We start from the raw sequence: 20,468 nt of genomic DNA, 5'->3' as shown, positions 1-20,468 counted from the left end.
ACATTCACTACCAACACTATGATTCCTACTTCACTTAGCCTCACAGAGACAGAGTGGTCAGCCTAACTCCTTTTCATTCCACATCCAAACACCATTTTACTGAATTTGTCGAGCCAAGATCTTGGAGATTGTTTTAGGCTATAATGGACTTCTTAAGATTGAAATATTTTTCAACTCCCCCTAAGCAATAAAATCAGGCAGTTGCTCCATATAGACTTACTTCAATAAAATCACCATGAAGAAGCACATTCTTCACATCAAACTAGTGTAAAGGCCAATCTAAATTTGTGGCAACTAAAATGATTATCCACACAGAATTAAGCTTTGCAAGTAGAGAAAATGTCTCAAATTAGTCAACTCCTAGGGTTTGAGTGTACCCTTTAACGACCAATTGAGCCTTTAAGTTCTACTTAGCAAAAAAGAATGGATTAAACGTATACACCCATCAACATCCAATTGCATGTTTTCCGGTAGGTAAGTCAAAGTCCAAGTATGATTATGAATTTATAATGGAGAGAAGCCATCTCATCTTCCATAGCTCATTTTCATCCATCATAACTAAGAGCTTCCTTTAAAGAATTAGGACAAAGCATATTTGAAAAAAGGAGATAAACCAACAAAGGAAATAAAATGAGAAATATGATGTTGAGAAATAAAATGACAAAGAAAATCCAGTCATGAGTCTCCAACCATATATTATTTTTACCATTTACTTATTTTTATTTATTTTTAATATTCCAAAGATTCTCAAGAACATATCTTGAGAGAAACCCCCAAAATTTAAAAGTAGCTCAAGAAATTAGTATGCTTTTCTCTCTCTAAGAAACTACTGAAAATACTTGTCGCTTTCCTCTTTCCCAAACTCTGGCTGTTGATGTTTGATAGAGTTTCAAGGAGTACTAAGAAAGAAATATTTTTTTCACCAGCATGCACTCATATCTTCTACCTCTTTCTAGGTTCTCCATTTCAACCGCAATATTGCCCTTTTTTCTTTTGCTTGATAACTTCAGGTAGCCAATTTTTCTCAAAGGAGCATATCAAAGGTATGAACAAAACTAATTGTTAGAGTTCAACCAAATCTGTAGTAATGCGATATGCTCCACCTTTTCTTTTACCATTCACCTATTTTATGTAGGTGTTAAATCAGAGGCTATACTTGCACAATTTGCATATTTCTTGGAGTAATTTCCTCTTATGCTGATGGGTTATTCAGCTACTCAAAATCAAAAGGTTGCTTATTCTTTTTCTTTAAATAAGAAGCATTCTCATAATAAAAACAGTGGGTAAAATCCAATCAAAGATTCTTCTCTCAGCTAAAATAGTTAACAGGAACTTTTCAATGTCCATAAATTATACATCATGAAATGATTGTGGTTCATTCTTTTATTGTAGACAATTTAGGAGATTAAATGATGGAGAACCAATACAAATGGTCTGCCATACACTACAAAAGCCAAAGGCAACAGTAAGCAAAGGAACTTTGATTAGGGTTATAGGACCTGAAAGGAGGAAAAGGGAAAGACCTAAAGGTGGTGAGAACCAATATGAAGTCTTGTTTACTTATCAAAGTCAAAGCCTCGTAACTGGTCACACAGGATTTGTAAACCAAATCCAGATAGTTGGGAGTGGGACGAGTCTGTGATAACGTGATGACAACGACTATGACAATAGTGATGATGTTTTAATTAAAAATAATGAGCAATTCACACCATTCACCATGCCATGGAGGCCTAAGATAAACTTCTTTGGCAAGAGGTCTACCAAACTCATTGTGATGCAGGACATGAAATTCAAGTATGATATGCAAGAATTCAAGCTTAGATCATACCAATTCCGAAACAATTACACAAATTCCACATCCCACATGATAGTCCAAACATTCAATGAAAGAGGAATCTATGCGGGTCCAGGCCGACACAGGCTAGGGCTAGACCAATAAAAATGATAAGCCAAACGATGTCAAAGGGAAATAGAAATCAACCACGCATGCATAGGAATTAGTCTCTAATCCAAGGGATTCCCCAATTTCAATTCAAGGAACCCTAGGGTGAAAAAAAAGGGGTAAATAAATTACGGCTAATGCAAACTAAGGCTAGGGTTTAGGAAATAGGAATGAAAAGAGAAAAACCTGACCCGGAGAAAGCTCCTGCATGCAGATGGTGACCCGGAGTTGACGCACGTGCGCGGGTGGGCTGGCCGCACGTGTGATGGAAGCCCGCCTCCCCAAAGTGACACCTAGGCATTGGTCGGCCAGGGGAGGCATCCAATCCCTCCAAGTTTGACGACGGTCCAACGTAAAGTTGAGGCGTAGTGCTCCGCCGAAGTTTCAGCCCTCCAACAGGTCCAGATTATGGAAACTGGCTGTAGGGGGATGAATAGCTACAAAGGCTGGGAATTTCAAAGCAATAATGATGATAAAAGATGCGGTATATGGATGGGAGATGGTAGGGACGGATGGGGATAGATGTGGCTTCACACCACGTAGTTAGCCCTTTGAAAAGGGAGGGCTTCACACCCACTTTTGAATTCTTCCACAACTCACGAAGAGAGCAGAAAAATAAAGCAGGAATTTTTTTATTAAGCTCGAATGAATGAAAAGAACTACAAGGGGTGCCTATTTATAGGAAAAATCCTATACCCCAAAACTCGCACCATGTGTGCAACCTATTACTTGGCGATGAAGTAAACTAAAATAAAAACCAAATAAAGAAATCCAAAGCGTTCACGATGTTCTAAATAATAACAAAAAACAAAACCTAAAATATGACATCAATCCGACGAGTGGGCCACGATCATGAGGTCCCATGATGGGCTTTTCTTGACTATCGGGCCCACCATTTTGAACCAAAACTTCGTCTTCTAACTAGGAGGCCCTTCCTGAATATCGTCATCAAACCAGATCGATGGTGGGGCCCTCCTTCTGCGTACGTATGTGCTTAGGGGGGTCGCATGCATGCGCGTGTAGGCGGCATACGCACGATGTCCTCATCACATTGGCTTCTAAGGGGTGTGTTGGAATGACATGACAATCTAAGACACCAAAACTGAAACAATTCTAATTCATTGAACTGCATGAAATACACAATGTAAGCCAATCCAGTTATATAGGGTGCAAGAGGAGGAAATCTCTTTTCACTGAGGAAGTAACTAGGAAAGGTTGGCCCTTTGTATGTGCCCTTCATTTTCCAAAGTTAAGTATTTTACTGCCTAGAAGATGACGAGTGAGTCAACAATCAAAAGCTCACAATCCTCGAGATTTTATTTTGTTTTTTATTCTATCTTTTGTTTTTTATTTTTGTTTTTTTGTGTATGCAATAGTTTATCCAAATAGTATGCATACCAAATTTATGAACCAAAGTTCACGAAAAAAACTTGGATGAATCCAGTATCAAAGAAAAAATAATCACATATCAAACAAAATCTTGTCCCTTTTGCTACTGATAGAACAAAGATGAAACTAATGAAGTTTTGCAGGATTGGCATCCACTTTTATTTTCAATGCAAAAACTTGTAGTAAATAAATGTGTAAGCTGATTGGGAGAGAGTTACGTACTTGAGTAGAATAGGAGTGACAATTTGGGCCTTGCCCATGGGGAAAAGGTAGTTCCGGTAGAACCCAGCCTTGACGTCAAGCAGCTGCCCTTTCTTTCCAAGCTCTGAAACATCCTCCTTCAAAATAATCTAGAAACGGAAACCCACAAACATAAAATATTAAAAGATCAGACAGAAATGGTTTGAGAACCCTTGAACCGATATCAAAATACAAGATAACAAGAAGGGAGAAAAGTTATCGGTCTGCAACAACAGACAGGAGAAAATGGAGTCCATGGGACGTCTACTCTAAATGAGGTTCATCCTGCCAACCTCAACTGTTCATTTGTTGGCCCTTACATGATGCCAACAAGGCAAAGATCCCACTATTTGGCGAATGGTGGGAGCTGTCGTGGCTTGCAATTGGATGTTGAAGCAAACAAACCAACGGTTGAAGAAAAAGTCCATTAATTGAACAATTATCATTGTCCAATCACTATGACTTCTCACCATGGACCATCTATTGCGGAGCCACCAGATGAATGGTTCCAACTTCCAATCACCGAGTGTGAACCCTGCCCCAGTGGACAGGGGACTCCAAAGGACGACAATTTCAAATAGTTTGACAAACAACTAATTATTAGAAGGAAAAAAGAAAAGAAAAAAAGAAAAAAGGCAAAGAGGTGTAGCCTTTTATGCTAGCACCTCTATTGTGTTTGTAATTTTCTATCTACAATTCTCCATTTTTAGCTTATTTAGGAACTTTGGCATTTTTATAGGATTAATTTAGCAGGGAGCAAAAAAAGACATGGGATGTTAAATTGGTCATGAATGGTATAACTCCAATCAGCTTAATTTAGCTGATTTTTAAATTTAGTATTTTTTATATGATTTTTTTTATTAGCCACGGGATAAGACATTGGATATCAAGTTGGGAAATATCTTGGAATATCAAGTTGTTTAGGAAGGGGATAAACGGTTAGGTTTGGACTGAGATCAGAAGATTTGATTAGGTTATTTCTACATTTAGCATCATTAGTTTCATATTAAAAATACAAGAGTTGGAAAGGATTCAAGCACGAAAAGAAGAAATCATTTTGTTTTACTGCTGGAGATTTTCTCTACATCAAGCAAAAATCTGTTTTTAATATTTTGTTTTACTGAAGATCGAATGGACAAGTGGAAAGGGGCCAAAACTAGAGACCAAGTGGAAAGGGGGCAAATTGGAAAGTGATAGGAATGGGATAGGGATAGTAGTTGGATAAAGATTTAAAGAATAAAGTTGTAGATGTTAAGAGAGAAAGTGATAGGATTTTATTAATAAAACTTGAGTTAGGAGACGAGATGATCAATGTTATTAGTGCATATGCACTATAGGTAGGGTTAGAGGTTAGACTCAAGAGACAATTCTGAGAGTGGATGGACTAATGCAAGAAATTCCGAACATAGAGAAGATATTTGTAAGGGGAAACTTAAATGGTCATCTCGGAAAGAAAATAGAGGATACGATAGGGTACATGGAGGATATGGTTTTGAGAGAAGAAATGAGATGGGGGAAGCGATCCTGTTATGGCATACAATCTAGCTCTAGAAAACACATACTTTAAAAAGAGAGATGAACATTTAATAACTTCTACAAGTGATACCTGAAGAGAGTTTGACCACGCAACATAAGTTAATGGTTATGAAGGTGTACATTAAGAGATGCAAAAAAGGGGATGAAATAAATGTGTCCAAGAACTTAGTTGTGGAATTTAGAAGTAGAAAACAACATTATTCAAAAATAAATTGATGGAATAAGGAAAGTGGATGTTGAGGAAAAAGTAAACATTATGTGGAATTAAATAAAGGTGGATCCAGCCAGCTGCCACCTTAGAATTTAGTGCATTAGAAAAGTGGCAAAATATGTTTTAGGAATATTTAGAGGGAAAAGCCAATCATATAAGGACTTGATTGTGGAATGGCAATGTACAAAACACTATTAACAAGAAACGGTCATGTTTCAAAGCCTGCCAGGGACGAGAAACAATAAAAATCTTGAACAATATAAAAATGCAAAAAAGATTGCTAAGAAAGTAGCAAGGCTAAATTATGAGGCTTATGATGATCTTTACAATAAATTGGATACAAGAGAAGGTGAGAAAGATTATTTCAAACTTACAAAAATGAAAGGAATAGTAGGGATAGGAACCTAGATCATGTTAGATGCATTAAGAGTGGTAACCAGAAGTGCTACGCAAGGACAAGGAAACCAACGAACAATGGAGAAGCTATTTTCAGAACTAATAACAATCACTCTCAGAGCATATGGACAAAAGGAACCATAAACTCAAATGATGTTGGAGTCCATGGATACTTTACCAGGATTAGGATATCGAAAGTGAAAGAATCTTTGAGAAATATGAAAACAGGAATGGCCCTTAGACCAGATGGTATACCAATAGAGGTTTGAAAGTATATGTGATGCAGGACGAGATGATACAACCTAATATGATGCATTGAAACTAAATAGCAGATTAACTAGAGAAATTAAAAGACAAAATAACGCTAAACTACCACAAGTTAAAGAAACTCAAATTTGTAACATGTTAAGGTTCAAAACACCTAACAGTCCCGCAATGTGATTCTTATAAATTATCAAGTAATTAGGATCGTGTAGAAGATAGGACTCCCACTTAGCATAGGTATTAAATCTGAACATTCATGGAATCACTTGAGTTATAAGGGGCATGTTTAGGGTTGTTTTAAGGGTTATGGAATGTAGGGAATAAGTTTAGAGTATTTAGCAAATCAGGAATTTAGGGTTTCGATATAAGGATTTGAGGATTTAGGGCTTTGGGGATAGGGCTTTGAGGGTTTAGGGTTAATAGGTTAGGGAAATTTGGAGAAATTAGGTTTAGGGTTATAGGATTTTGGGGGAATTCGGATTAATGTTTAGATTTGGGGATTAGGGTTTGGAAAGATTGCGGATTTGGGAATCTTAGGGTCAAGGTTTGAAATTTATGTTTAGGGTTTTTGTAAAGGGGATCAAAGGCAAGAGGGAAGTCGAAGAACCGAAACAAGGGGGCCACAAATTGGGGTTGTCCGTACGGACACTGCTCACGCGCTACTATTTACGGCTAGATCTTGGATTCAGTTGGGTGTAGGTGAGGCCTAGGTTGGTTTAGAATCATTTAAGAAGAAGAAAGAGAGATGTGATGAGAAGTACCTTAAGAGAGAAAGAAAACAAGAGGATAACTAGGAGAATCATTCTCCAAATGACTTCACACCATCAATCTCATCGCAGGATGAGTTGCTAAATCACATAGAAAAGGAGAGGAAACTCTTTTCATTTATGGTTCATAATAATCAAACCCTAAAAGGAGTCCAAACCTTTTATAGTCTTAGAAAGAGACTTTTACAAAAAAAATCCTCTCTCAGGAAAGAATTCTCATAAAAAAACCTCAATCTCAAGTAAAACATAAAACAATTCAAAAATAATAAAATAGATGACAAAAACTACTCAAAACAAATAAATCTAAACTAATTGTGGCCAATGGGGTGGTCCACGATCAAGAGGGGCCACGATCAAGAGTGGTCCAAAGGTCCATTGTGTGTGATCCAACGGGCCGATCGATGCGCACATACAATCCAACAGTCCAAACACTCCAAACAAGCAACCCATACGCACCTACTCGGTGTGGGTCTTCAACAATGGCTAGGAATGCAACTTGGGCACTGTGGGCCCCATGTGATGATTGTTTAGCCATAAGTGCTCGAATATCCTCATCAGTATGGGAAATTCTAGGTAATTTTGGTTGCTAAAGTTGTTCAACAATATTGTAAGATCGAAGAAAATGCAAGATTAATGGAGGAAAAGTATTGTGGTACCTACTTATAAGAATAAAGGAGACGCAGAGGGTGGCACTACCTACCACGGATCAAACTTATGATTCATACTATTAGGAAAGAGTGATTGAGCAAAGACCAAAGCTTGAGATGAATTTATCGAAAAATCAATTTGGTTTCATACCAAGGAGGTCTATGACTGAAGTTAATTTCCTCCTTAGACAATCGATGGAGAAATATAAGGAAAGGAGGAAGGATTTCCATATGGTCTTTATTGCCTTAGAGAAAGCTTATGACAGAGTCCCTAGAGAGTTAATCTAGTGGATGTTGGACTATTGGGAAAGAATGGAGTTTAAAGAGGATATATTGACATGATCAACGATATGCATGAAGGAACATTAACTAATGTGAGGATCACTAGTGGAGAGCCACGTGAGTTTCCAGTTACTGTAAGATTGCACCAAGGGTCGACATTGAGCCCATACCTTTTTGCATTGGTTATGGGCAAGTTACGAGGCATTTGCAAAACGAGATCCCACAGTGGATGTTGTTTGTAGATGACATAGTTTTGCTTGACAAGATAAGGGAGGGCATAAACACAAAGCTAGATTTACGAAGCGGTGCTTTAGAACCTAAAGGAATTTAAAATTAGTAGGACTAAAATAGGGTATATGGAGTGCAATTTTAGTAACAATAGGAGTGGGACAAGGAATTAGTTAAGATTCCTAACCAAGAAGTTTCTCAAAATGATTAGTTTCGATATCTTGGGTCAATAAATTCATGAGAGAGGGGAGAGTGAGAAGGATGGTTGATGCAGGACATGAAATTTAAATATGATATGCAAGATTCCAAGCTTAAGATCATACTAATTCAGAAATAATAACATAAAATTTTTACATCCCACACAAAAGTCCAAACCTTCAATTAAGGGGAATCTGTGCGGGTCCAGGCCTACACAGGCTAAGACTAGATTAATAAAATTATGAACCAAACGATGCTCAAAGGGAAATAGAAATCATCCACACATACATAGTAACCAGTCCCTAATCCAAGGGATTCACCAATTCCAATTCAGAGAACCTTATGGTGAGAAATGAATAGAAATTGGAAATTTAGGGCAATCTAGGATTAGAGTTTATGAAAAACAAGTATGAGAGAGTAAAAGAAGAAGGAAACCTAAACCAAAGACAAATTCCATGAGCGGATAGCGACCCGGGGCCTGACGCACGTGCGAGCGGGTCCCGCACCCGAAAACTGTTTCATTGGCCCTGATCGGTCAAGGGTGGGTTCCAAACCCCCAAAGTTTCATGGCGATCCGAGCTACGGGCTGTGCGCAGTGCTCCGCCGAAGTTTCAACCCTCTTGTAGGGCCAGATTTTGGAAACTGACTGTAGGGAGAAGATCCGCTGCAAAACTGATGGATTCGAGACGAGGATGGCTATAGAAGGTGAGATATATGGATGGAAGAGGGTAGGGGCGGATGGGGATAGATATGGCTTCGCATCACGGTAGTTAGCCCTTCAAAAGGGGAGGGCTTCGCACCCACTTGAATTTTTCCACAACTCAAAAACTCAGAGAGTGGAAAAAAACTTGCAGGAATTTTTATTAAACTTCAATGAATCAAAAGAACTACAAGGGGTGCCTATTTATAGGGAAAACCCTATACCCCAAAACTCGGACATATGCACAACATATTACTTGGCGATGAAGTAAACCAAAACAAAAACTAACCAAAAAAATCTAAAGCGTTCATAATATTTTAAATAACATAAATAATCAAAACCTAAAATATAAAATCAATCCGACTAGTGGGCCCCGATCATGAGATCCCATAATGGGCTTTACTTGATTATCGGGCCCACTCTAATGAACCAAAACTCCGTCTTCTAACTAGGAGGCCCTCCCTAGACGTCGTCATCGAACCAGATCGATGGTGGGGCCCTCCCTCTCCTTCCGTAAGAGTGTAGGGGCGGTGTGCATGTGCGTGTGCGCGTGATGTCCCCATCAATTCTCCCCGGCTGTGAAGATTTTGCCACTGGCGAAATAAAACTCCTGAACAACTCCAGGATGTCAGGATTAAGTCTTTGAAGCTCCTCCTCAGTGAGTCACGTGCTGTCTGAAGTTGAGTGTGACTTCCATTTAACCAGGTACTTCTGAAACCCGTCGTCCAGCGTTGAAACTATTTGATGGTCCAAGATATCCTCTATTTCCTCTCTGGGTGTGTGAAGGCTAGGTATGGGAGGTAGAGGCTGGGAAGAAAGGTCGGGAAGAGTAGGTATGGGAGGTAGAGGCTGGGAAAATGGGCCGGGACGGGTAGGTATGGGACGTAGAGGCTGGGAAAATGGGTCAGAGGGGGCCATGGATCAAGGAAAAAGTCTAAGGAATCAAAATGGTTAGGTGAAAGGTTGGACAATGCATCAATGACTCCTTGAAATGCAACTAGATCCTCCACATTGAATGTGAAACTAATCCCATGGAGGGTGGAAGATTTGCCACATACGCATTGAGACCGTTTCGTTTTATAATTTTGAAGAGTCTAGCGCTACGCGCGTGTAACTTACGAACGGCCCCCGGAGGATATCGCTCGGGCCTGATGCGGACTATCATATAGTCCCTTATATTGAATTCATTGAAACATTTATGCTGGTCTGCAGAAAATTTGTAATGTTCATTACTAATAGTGATCTTCTGCCTAATTTCTTGATGCCATGAATGAATGTGATGCACAAAAGACTCTGTAGGCTCTGACGGCGTATGGGACAGTGACATAGGGACAAGATCAATATGTTTCTCAGGTTTATAACCAGTAACGACTTCATAAGGACCGAGACCTGTGGACCTATCGACAGAACTATTAAACGCAAACTCGGCTATAGGTATTACGGTGTCCCATATTCTGATGTGCTCTATATATATCCCTCCTAGGGGGAGACTCATCCGGTTGATCATCAGGACAGACATCACGAAACTCATCCACTATCGGAATGGCCTCAGTGGGTAACTTTATACTAGCATCTGGTACACTCTCTCTAGCCACAAGGCCGCACATGTTGTACTCCTCAAAATAGTGGTCTTGATGTCCCTCATGGGGTGGGTGCATGCCCATAACTGATTCCTTAGCCAACTCCATTTATTGGTCTATCATCCTGGCCACCTGCCTAAGATTGGACATCTACCCCAATGGTGAGGTTTGTCCCGGTGGAGGCCTTTAGTTGGGTAATGCGCACATCAAATTAATCAAAGCGTTGGTTTATATGTTGTTCCCAGCGCTTACCCAAAAACTAGATCTGCTGGAACAGTTTGTTTAGTGACTCTAGCAGTTGCTCCATGTTTATTGTAGGGTGCAAGCCAAAACCATGACCCGTATGTGTGGGCATACACTTGCTAACTCCACCTAAGGACTTTCTAAACAGCTATTTATGATGAAACGGGATGTATGATGGACTTAAACAAACTAACCCTAAACATGTGATGTATTCCCCTATAAGAACCCTAAGCTCTGATACCAAATTTGATGCAGGACATGAAATTTAAATATGATATGCAAGATTCCAGGCTTAAGATCATATTAATTCAGAAACAATAACATAAAAATTTCACATCCCACACAAAAGTCCAAACATTCAATTAAGGGGAATCTGTGCGGGTCCAGGCCTACACAGGCTAGGACTGGATCAGTAAAATTATGAACCAAACGATGCTCAAAGGGAAATAGAAATCATCCACACATGCACAATAACCAGTCCCTAATCCAAGGGATTCACCAATTCCAATTCAGAGAACCCTAGGGTCAGAAAGGAATAGAAATTGGGAATTTAGGGCAATTTAGGGTTAGAGTTTATGAAAAACAAGTATGAGATAGTAAAAGAAGAAGGAAACCTGAACCAGAGGACAAATTCCACGAGCGGACAGCGGCCCGGGGCCTGACGCACGTGCGCACTAGCCTGGCCACACGTGCGAGCGGGTCCCACACCCGAAAACCGTTTCCTTGGCCCTGGTCAGCCAAGGGTGGGTTCCAAACTCCCAAAGTTTCAGGGCGATTCGAGCTACAGGCTGTGCGCGATGCTCTGCCAGAGTTTCAGCCCTCCTGCAGGGCCAGATTATGGAAACTGGCTGTAAAGAGAAGATCCGCTGCAAAACTAATGGATTCAAGGCAAGGATGGCTGTAGAAGGTGAGATATATGGATGGAATAGGGTAGGGGCGGATGGGGATAGATGTGGCTTCGCACCACGGTAGTTAGCCCTTCAAAAAGAGAGGGCTTCGCACCTACTTGAATTTTTTCACAACTCAGAAATTCAGAGAGTAGAAAAAAACTTGCAGAAATTTTTATTAAACTTCAATGAATCAAAAGAACTACAGGGGTGCTTATTTATAGGGAAAACCTTATACCACAAAACTCGCGCCATGTGCGCAACCTATTATTTGGCGATGAAGTAAACCAAAACAAAAACTAACCAAAGAAATCTAAAGCGTTCATAATATTATAAATAACATAAATAATCAAAACCTAAAATATGAAATCAATTCGACTAGTAGGCCCCGATCATGAGATCCCATGATAGGCTTTACTTGATTATCGGGCCCACTCTAATGAACCAAAACTCTGTCTTCTAACTAGGAGGTCATCCCTGGACGTTGTCATTGAGCCAGATCGACAGTGGGGTCCTCCCTCTCCTTTCGTACGAGCGTAGGGGCAGCGTGCATGTGCGTGTGCGCGTGATGTCCCCATCAATGGTGCCCATAGAATTTAAGCAGGGTAGAAGAAATAGTTATGTGCCTCTGGAATTTTATGTGATCGTCGTGTCCCACTCAAGCTGAAAGGGAAATAGTGATGTGCCTCTGGAATATTATGTGATTGACAGTGTTTTATGAGATAGATGTTGGGTAATTAAGGAACGACATGTTCATAAGATGAATGCAAATGAAATGAGGATGTTGAGATGGATGAGTGGCAAGACGAAGAATGACATAAGTAGAAACGTAAGTATTCGAGGGAATTTAAGAGTAACACCTATAAGTAATAAGATGAGGGAAATTAGACTAAGATGGTTTTGGCCATATGCAACAGAGACCTAGAAATGCGCTAGTAGGAGTGAGTTGGTGCAAATTGAAGGCTCTAAAGGGGCAAGGGGAAGGTCCAAAAGGATGTGGGTGGAGCCGTGAAGGCAATAAGGAAAAAGCTTTTGCATTGGTGGCATAACCAATAAAATTCTTGCCTCGATTATTACATAAAGAGAAAGCTTCTGCTCCAAATATTTGCTTCATGCGCCAGGTAGCGAGGTGGATAAGGTTATTTGGAATTTCTTTTTGAGTTGGCCTATTGACCCGTCACTTTGGGAGGTGATTGAAAGGTGATCATCTGATCCATTTCAAGCAAGAGGGATTGTCCTGTGGAAGATGGTAACTTATGCAATTTTGTGGGGGCTATGAAGGGAAATAAAACAAGATTTTTTAACAATAGGTACACGTCAATTTACCATGTAAGAGTAGAATTTTCTACAATAGACACCACCTCAAACGAGTTTTACGAAGCTCAAATTGGGTTCTCTAGAGGCAAGTTTGTACCATCGGGAACCAGGGCATTTTAAGAGATGAGAAAAGTGACGTGTTGATGCCTTTCTCTGGCCCTATGGGTAGAGATGGATTTGAGTTTAGTTAATCTATTGTGCTTTGAGAGCATGATATTCAAAATCGACAAAGTAACAGTAATGGTCATGGTCATAATCGTTACGCATTACAAGGCCGAAACGGCCGTAACGACTATTATAGAAAAAACAGGCCATAACAGTCCCATAATGGCCCTATAATGGATCATGTAACAGTCCTGTAACCAAAAAAAAATAAAAAAATAAAAAATAAAAAGAAGAAGAAGAAGAATTGTAACAGCTAATACAGGGTTCGTAACAGCTGATACAACCCATATAATAATGGTAACGGTGGTGGCCGTTATGGCCACCATTACCGTTATAGATGGGGTTGTACACGAACCGAGTTAGCTCGGTTAGCTCACTCAACTCGACTCGAAAAAGCTTGATTCGAAACTGAGTTTGAACAGAGTCAAGCTGATTTTTTGAGGTTGAAAAATTTTCAAACAGAGTTTGAGCTTGCTCGACTCGACTCGGATCGAACCTCAACTCGAATTGAACTTGGATTGAACTAGTTCGGTGATTCGGTTATTTTAATATTGATGTTGCTCACTAAGTGTTTGATGAAATGGCTCAACAAAGTGTTAGTTGGTGGCGAGGAAGGTATGGTAATGAAACAAATACCCTCGTGTCTTGATTTTGATGTTGCCTACTGAGTGTCTAATGAAATACTTGTAAAACAGTTGTTGTTGTTTTACATACAATGAGAAATTAAAGGTGCGCTCCATGTGTTTTTGAAAATGTTGCACAGGCGAACTTGACTCGATCTTGGCTCAAACTGGCCCGAGCTGCTGACCGAACCGAGCCGAGTTCGAGCTGGGGTCAGCTAGTGGCCGAGCCGAGTCGAGCTGTGCCAAGCTTGACTCGGTTCGACTCGTGTACACCTCTAGTTATAGAACACGTTGTTAGAGAGGGCTTGCATCTAGTAGACTCATCTTTTGAAGGGAAGCTTTGTTTTCCACTAGGTTTTAGGGTATTTTGCGCCTTAGAGGTCCCTAGCTACGTATTCAGAAAATCAACACTCTCATGGCCCTATTGGGTGCTTTTGTTTCTTTGGTGTTGAATGGTCTAATGAGGCTAGTTGATCATGCTTGTGGAGTGACGAAAGGGTCATTTGCTATTGGCCATTCCTTGCCTCTTTTGTAATTTTCATCTCTTCAAACAAAATTTGTCGCCATTTAAAATTTAAATATTACCATGTCTTGTATGATTCACATCAACCCCTAAATAGACACATTGTAATGGTTGAATCATTGACATGCATTTTAAAGGAAAGAAAAAGGGGTGTATCAATAAAAACATTGAGGTTGTAAGCGATAACTCCAACACCCAACCAGCCAGTTTTAGAGAACCCACAAATAAACCATCATAACAAAAAAAAGAAAAGAAAAAAAAAAAAAAAAAGATGATTAAAATTGTTGATTTTTGAAAACCACAAATGGAACAAAAAAGAGAAAAATGAAAAAGGAAGAAAATAATATTAGAGTGTAGTTTTGAGGAATCCATAAACCAAGCATCGAAAGATAAGGAAAATGGGAATATAAATAGCTAGTTTTGGAGTACCCACAACCCAAACATGAGAATGGTGTGTGTGCACGCACGCACGTGTTGCAAAAGTAGATTTGTGACCTTTCGATACTTCTTTGCTTTCTTTTGAGCGAGCACCATCATGGACGATGTCCCCTTGTCTGTCATCTTGCCATTTTCATGCATGTTGTTATTGTTGTTGTTTATATTTGTGATGCTTGAGTTGTGCAACCAGGAGCAAGAACTCCATGACAATGCCGTTGTCGCCATTTTACCTTGTCAACAACTTGTACCTGCAAATGAAAAGAGTGAGAGCTTGAATAGATTAATGTCCTGTAGCTTTCATGAAAGAAAATCACACCAACATGAAAGAACGCCAAGGAAATCTGGCATACATATTACAACCTTCCTAATTTGTAAGAATCGGCAGGCCCTCACTAGAAAGAGAATAAAACAACAAATAAAAATGGTTTGGTTCAATGCCCTGCAACTAAGTACGAATTATCTTGTTGTAAACACCACTACAAATGTGAGTATGAGTTGGGCATCGGCATGGATCAATCACAATGTGACAATCAGGATGCATGATTGAGCGTTCCGAAGTTTAGATCTGTATTATCGTTTGTCATAAATATCTATTTGCAGGACATTGATGGAAGGGACCATCCTATTGTTTTATTTTTTATGCCGCGAACAGAAGTAATGTTTTCAATATCAATAGCAATGAATGTATCACATCCTTGGGATACAGAAACATATTGATATCGCATGGGAAATGATGCATGTATTGGGGAATATATCGCTGTTTGAGAGAAACATCAGGAAATTTATGGAATTTTCAATGGAACCTCAGGAGATGTTAAAAGAGGCATGATTACACTACTAGAACTAAAAACATAAAAAACCAATAATGCATAATAAGCTTTCTTTGTATAGGGTCCTAAACTACGTGATGTTTGACAGGAGTGATGCAACTATATCCAAAAAAAAGTTGATATAATTCATAAATCATAAATACAAGTACCGAAACACAAACAATACATCCAAGAACCAAAAAGAAGAAGAAGCAAAAATACATTTGAACCCACTACATCCCACCAAGATTCCTTAGGAAAAATCCCCAGAGAAAAAAAAATAAAATAAAATAAAAAAAATCGGTTAGCTTGTTAGTACACACCCATGTCAGTACACACTCCATGTTAGCCACCCCCACTAGGGATCGATACCAAGACCTCAAGTGTTGAAACGAGGTATCTCCACTCAGTCTGCCAATTGAGCTATGGATCTGGGTGTTTTTTCACCTCCCACATGTTGCCTCGATATCGTCGATACGTATCACATGTATCAGTGATATCAGGGAGCTTATAAAGGAATCCTAACGATCATCATAATCATCATGATCTAAGCCTCAACCCAACTAGTTGGGGTTGGCTACATAAATCCTTTTCCGACATTCCACTTTATGAAGGGCCATAACTTCAATTAGACCACAGGTCATGAAGTCTTTTCTTACCACCTCCACCCACGTCCTTTTTTGCCTTCCCCTTGCCCTTTTAGAGCCTTCAAATTGTACCAACTCATTCCTAGCCAACGCAATTCTCGGTCTTCATTGCACATGACCAAACCATCTAAATCTACTTTCCCTCATCTTATCATCTATTGGTGCACTCCTAAGTTCCCTCGAATACATTCATTTCTAATTCTATCAGTCTTGTCACTCACCCATCTAAACATCCTCATTTCAGCTACATTATTCCTATTGATATGTTATTCTTTAACTGCCTAACATTTTGTCCCATAAAGCATGTCTTGTCTTATAGCTATCCTAGAAAATTCCCTTTCAATTTGAGTGGTAGATGATGATCACATAAAACTCCAGAGGCACATCTCCACTTTTGTCACGTTGCTTAAAGTCTATGGGCAACATCCTTCTCAATCTCTCCACTCCCATGAATTGTTGACCAAAGATATTGAAAGTGGTCATTATGGGAAACTTCTTGGTCATCAATCTTAACAAATTCTTAGGTCCCGCTCCTATTGTTACTAAAATTGCACTCCAAATACTTTGATTTAGTCCTAATTTGAAATCCTTTATATTCGAAAGGAATCCTAACAACATTTCATGATAATGATATTCGGAAATATTGCATGATATCCCCAACAAAATGCAATATTATCAGCAACAGTAGAGAATTTTATAATTCCACATTCGTACCAAGCACCTCCGATAACATCGGCCAATACTATCAATACTAAAAACACTAATCAAAAGTAGGAACACTTGTTAATCTTCTCCATCACCTACCTACTATGCACAACATTCTCCATGATAAATGACTCCCACATCCCAATTTTATGAAAACCATACGTGAAAATGAAAATGTAATACTCATTCTAATTCTGAGAGAGAGAGAGAGAGAGAGAGAGAGAGAGAGAGAGAGAGAGTTTTTACGAAACATATAGTGTCATATACCATAAAAGTAATGTTGCTATATTTTTTAAATGGCCCTGTACGAATAACAGATGGTATTCTGATGAAGAATGGTCTTTATTGAGACAATAAGGGCTGCTGTTTAGAAAATAACATAAGTGATTTAAAAGGCATTTTTTGTTACATAACATGTCGAATGACTGTTCCCATTACAACAGGCGCCATGAAGCTTTTCATTAAACCTTTAAACTATGTTGTTAATCAACTCCCAAGCTTTGACAAGAAATGTCAGACTTTGGATGCACCTAAAATGGCATGAATTGTCTAATATGACCTCTAACTGTCATTTCAAAATGAAGATAAAGAAACAAGAAAAAAAATTGATACTCTGCCAAAGTGTGATGGAGATAAGAATGCACTTAGAAATTGCATTTGTGGACTATAAGAAATTTAATTAAATTGTACACTTCAAAAAATCAAATGAAATTGTCCAAGTTATGGGTCCCAGTTTAAAATTGAAAAATATCCAAGGGTCCTATTCCAACAAGTGCCTTAGCGACAGTGGCTTCCATAATTTAGTCAGTTTAATTTGGGTTAATGTATGCCATGTATACAGTTTATGCGGGCCTGTGTATCAGGCAGCATAATCTGCCAGAGTATCAACTAACACCCCAAGAGAAAAATAGATAGCATGGGGTTTTATTAACCTTCACCATGTTGATGAAGTGTGCTCAAGTTCAACAATCTATGCCATCCATTAGAATAGCAACCTCTTGGATAGCTCGTTCACCGACATCCAGAATGATTGGACGGTCCATACCATTCAAAAAAGTAGCCTGCGATAACCATCAATCGTACTTTCAATACAATTTCAGTCTTGGATATTGACCGTCCCATTGTTGGGGCATAGTAAGGAACCAAGAACTGGTCATCCAAATCTGGAATTTGACAAATGGCCTATCCAAGAATTGGTTGTTCTAACCGCCAGCCCAGATCAACAAGCGCATCCACCGAAGGCAGGCGAAAGCTGGTGAAGGTTGGCAAAACGCAGTCGTTATATCACATAACTATTAAAAAAATAATAATAATAAATAAAAATAAAGTAAAATAATAATAATAATAATAATAATAATAATAATAATAATAATAATAATTTAAAAAAAAAAAAAAAAAACCCACTCTTATCTTGATCATGGTTAAAGACTACTTAGAAATCGTTCGGTCCTGAGTCGAGTCGGGACTCGCTCCAGTCAGGGCTGAAATGGCCCGACTCATCCGAGTCTGACTCGTGGTATCAAACCGGACCAGGCCTTGCCGAGTCGACCCGGACGAGTCGACTGAGACTCGTCCGAGACTTAAAACCATGAATTCTTGATAAAAGGACTAAGGAAAACAGAACTTCATGTCAATCAACCAAAACAGTTATCAATCTTTTTAAGGGTTTTGATATACCGCGGTCGACCGTGCAGCCATACACATGGCATGTACATCAAATCCGAACCGCCCAAACAGTGGGATCCACTGTAGATGGATCTCGTCCCAAAATTGAAGGCGGGAGAGTGGTCCTAACCGTTCGATTGGTAGACATATAACGGACTCTAGAAATCAAAAGTAGTAAACGGTCTAAATTCGACGGCCAAATGTCCGATTATCAATGGCCAAGATTGTCTAACGTATAACCACTACTTGGACGGCTCGCATTTGAGCTACGTGCCACGTGTAAGTACAGCATTCGACTGCGCTTTCTCAAAACCCTAAATCAGAGAGAGAGAGAGAGGGAGAGGGAGAGAGAGGCACCTTTGCTTGAGGAAGAAATTCAGCGAGAGCAGAGAGGCAGATAAGACGGTGGTTTTTCAGAGATAGGGGAGCTGTTTCATACTCTGGTAGAGTATGACGCTTGATACGCACGCACTCATAAATTGTATTCTTGGAATATATGAACTGAAATTAAACTGACTAAGTTGTGGAAATTATTTTATGTTACTTACATTCACGAAATCAGAATTTTTGAACTATCGTAACCTCTCAGTCGTGAACACTTGTTCGTTGAAATAGGACCATTGGATATTTTTCACTCTAACCGTCCATCTATCTGATAGTCAGATAATAAAATAAACTTAATTTTTTGTTCTCGACACCTTTGAATTTGGATCCATAATTTTGACCGGTTTATTTTGATTATTAGTATGAAAAGTATGCACTTTTAAAGTAATTTCTAAGTGCATGTGTATCATTCATCTCTGCCAGAGTATCAAAGCCTTTCTCTTTAAGATAAGGTGAAAATGTAATGACGCGTTGCCCGCGTACTTGCACATCATACACGAGTTTTTAATTCTGAGAAGTGGAGCTCACTTTTTGGTAATCCAGACCAGTGGTCTGTGTTCTTCCACTGTTGATGGTCTATGATCAAAAATGTGCCTGATGGGACAATTTTGACTTTTTGATATCTGGCCCAAAGATAGACGGTTAAGAAGAGAATTACGACAATGTTCAATATTCAATTGAAATGTGTCCTGATGTTGATTGCTGGGATTAACAAACCAATGGTCGGATACGGATTGTGCGGTGAGGCACCAACCACCGTTTACTGTGGTGTGAAGATCATGTGGCATCCACCGTGGTAAGTATATGTTTTATCCATTCCGTCCATCACCTTTTTCAGCTTATTTTAGATATGGGCTGAAAGTCTGAGCATATCCAAAGCTCAAGTGGACCACACCATAGAAAACAATGATATCTAAAGTTGAAACTTTCTTACGGCTCATAGTAATATTTGCTTTGTCATCCAAGCTTTTTAAGGTCACATAGACCTACCTGGATGTGGGAATACACATATATCAGCTTGGTCAAAACTTCTGTGGCCCGAAGAAGTTTTCAATGGTAAGTACTCAACGTCCATTGTTTCCCGTGGTGTGGTCCAGTTTAACTTTGGATATACTTCAAATTTGGTCTGATGCTCAGAAATGAGCTGGAAAAAAAGGGATGGACAATGTAGATAAAACACAGACATCAGGGTGGGGTCCATGGAGTCTTTATGCCACAGTAAAGGCCGGTGAGGGCTTCCCCACACAATCTGCGACCCAACTGTCTGAGTTAACCACATGGGGAGAGGATTAGGTGAGGCCATGACCATGGGGCCACTTTAATGTATGTGGTGTATGTCCGTGCCAACCATCAGTTTTTCTAGCTCATTCTAGGCATGGTCTCAAAAAATAAGCAAACCAAATGTCAAGTAGACCACTCAGTAGGAAACAGTGGCCAGTGAAAGCCCACTGTTAAAAAAAAATCCCAAGGCTTGTTACAATGTTTATTTGCCATCCAACCCTTTGGTAAGGTCACAAAGACAACCCATTGATAAGGTCACATGGACATGAATAAGGTAAAATACAAATGTTAGAGGTCGTTTGGCACCATGGATTTGGGAGGATTTTAGCAGGTTTCAAATACAGGGGTTTGAAACCGTTTCTAAACGCTTCGGTTACATTTAAAATCTTTCTAAGAGTTGC

General features: G+C 39.4%; 1 protein-coding gene across 2 annotated transcripts in view; it reads right to left on the bottom strand.

Moving 5' to 3' along the window:
* Positions 1-18,869, bottom strand: part of LOC131243659 (large ribosomal subunit protein bL9c) — a 46,142-nt gene extending 27,273 nt beyond the window's left edge. Inside the window, exons 1-3 of one of the 2 annotated variants that reach the window (XR_009170162.1) lie at positions 18,760-18,784; positions 14,634-14,824; positions 3,554-3,681 (exon numbers count right to left, since the gene is read on the bottom strand). Coding sequence is in view for 1 of the 2 variants with exons in the window: in XM_058243162.1 (XP_058099145.1) it covers positions 3,554-3,681; positions 14,634-14,801 (296 nt within the window). In the remaining variant the exon portion in view is untranslated. Of the gene's footprint in view, positions 1-3,553; positions 3,682-14,633; positions 14,825-18,759 lie in introns of both variants that reach the window. The other variant, XM_058243162.1, reaches the window with a different exon arrangement.
* Between the last annotated feature and the right edge of the window lie 1,599 nt (positions 18,870-20,468).

This window comes from Magnolia sinica, chromosome 1 (assembly GCF_029962835.1).
Source record: "Magnolia sinica isolate HGM2019 chromosome 1, MsV1, whole genome shotgun sequence".
In the NCBI taxonomy this organism is placed as follows: domain Eukaryota; kingdom Viridiplantae; phylum Streptophyta; class Magnoliopsida; order Magnoliales; family Magnoliaceae; genus Magnolia; species Magnolia sinica.
This window is presented reverse-complemented; position numbering and strand designations above follow the sequence as displayed.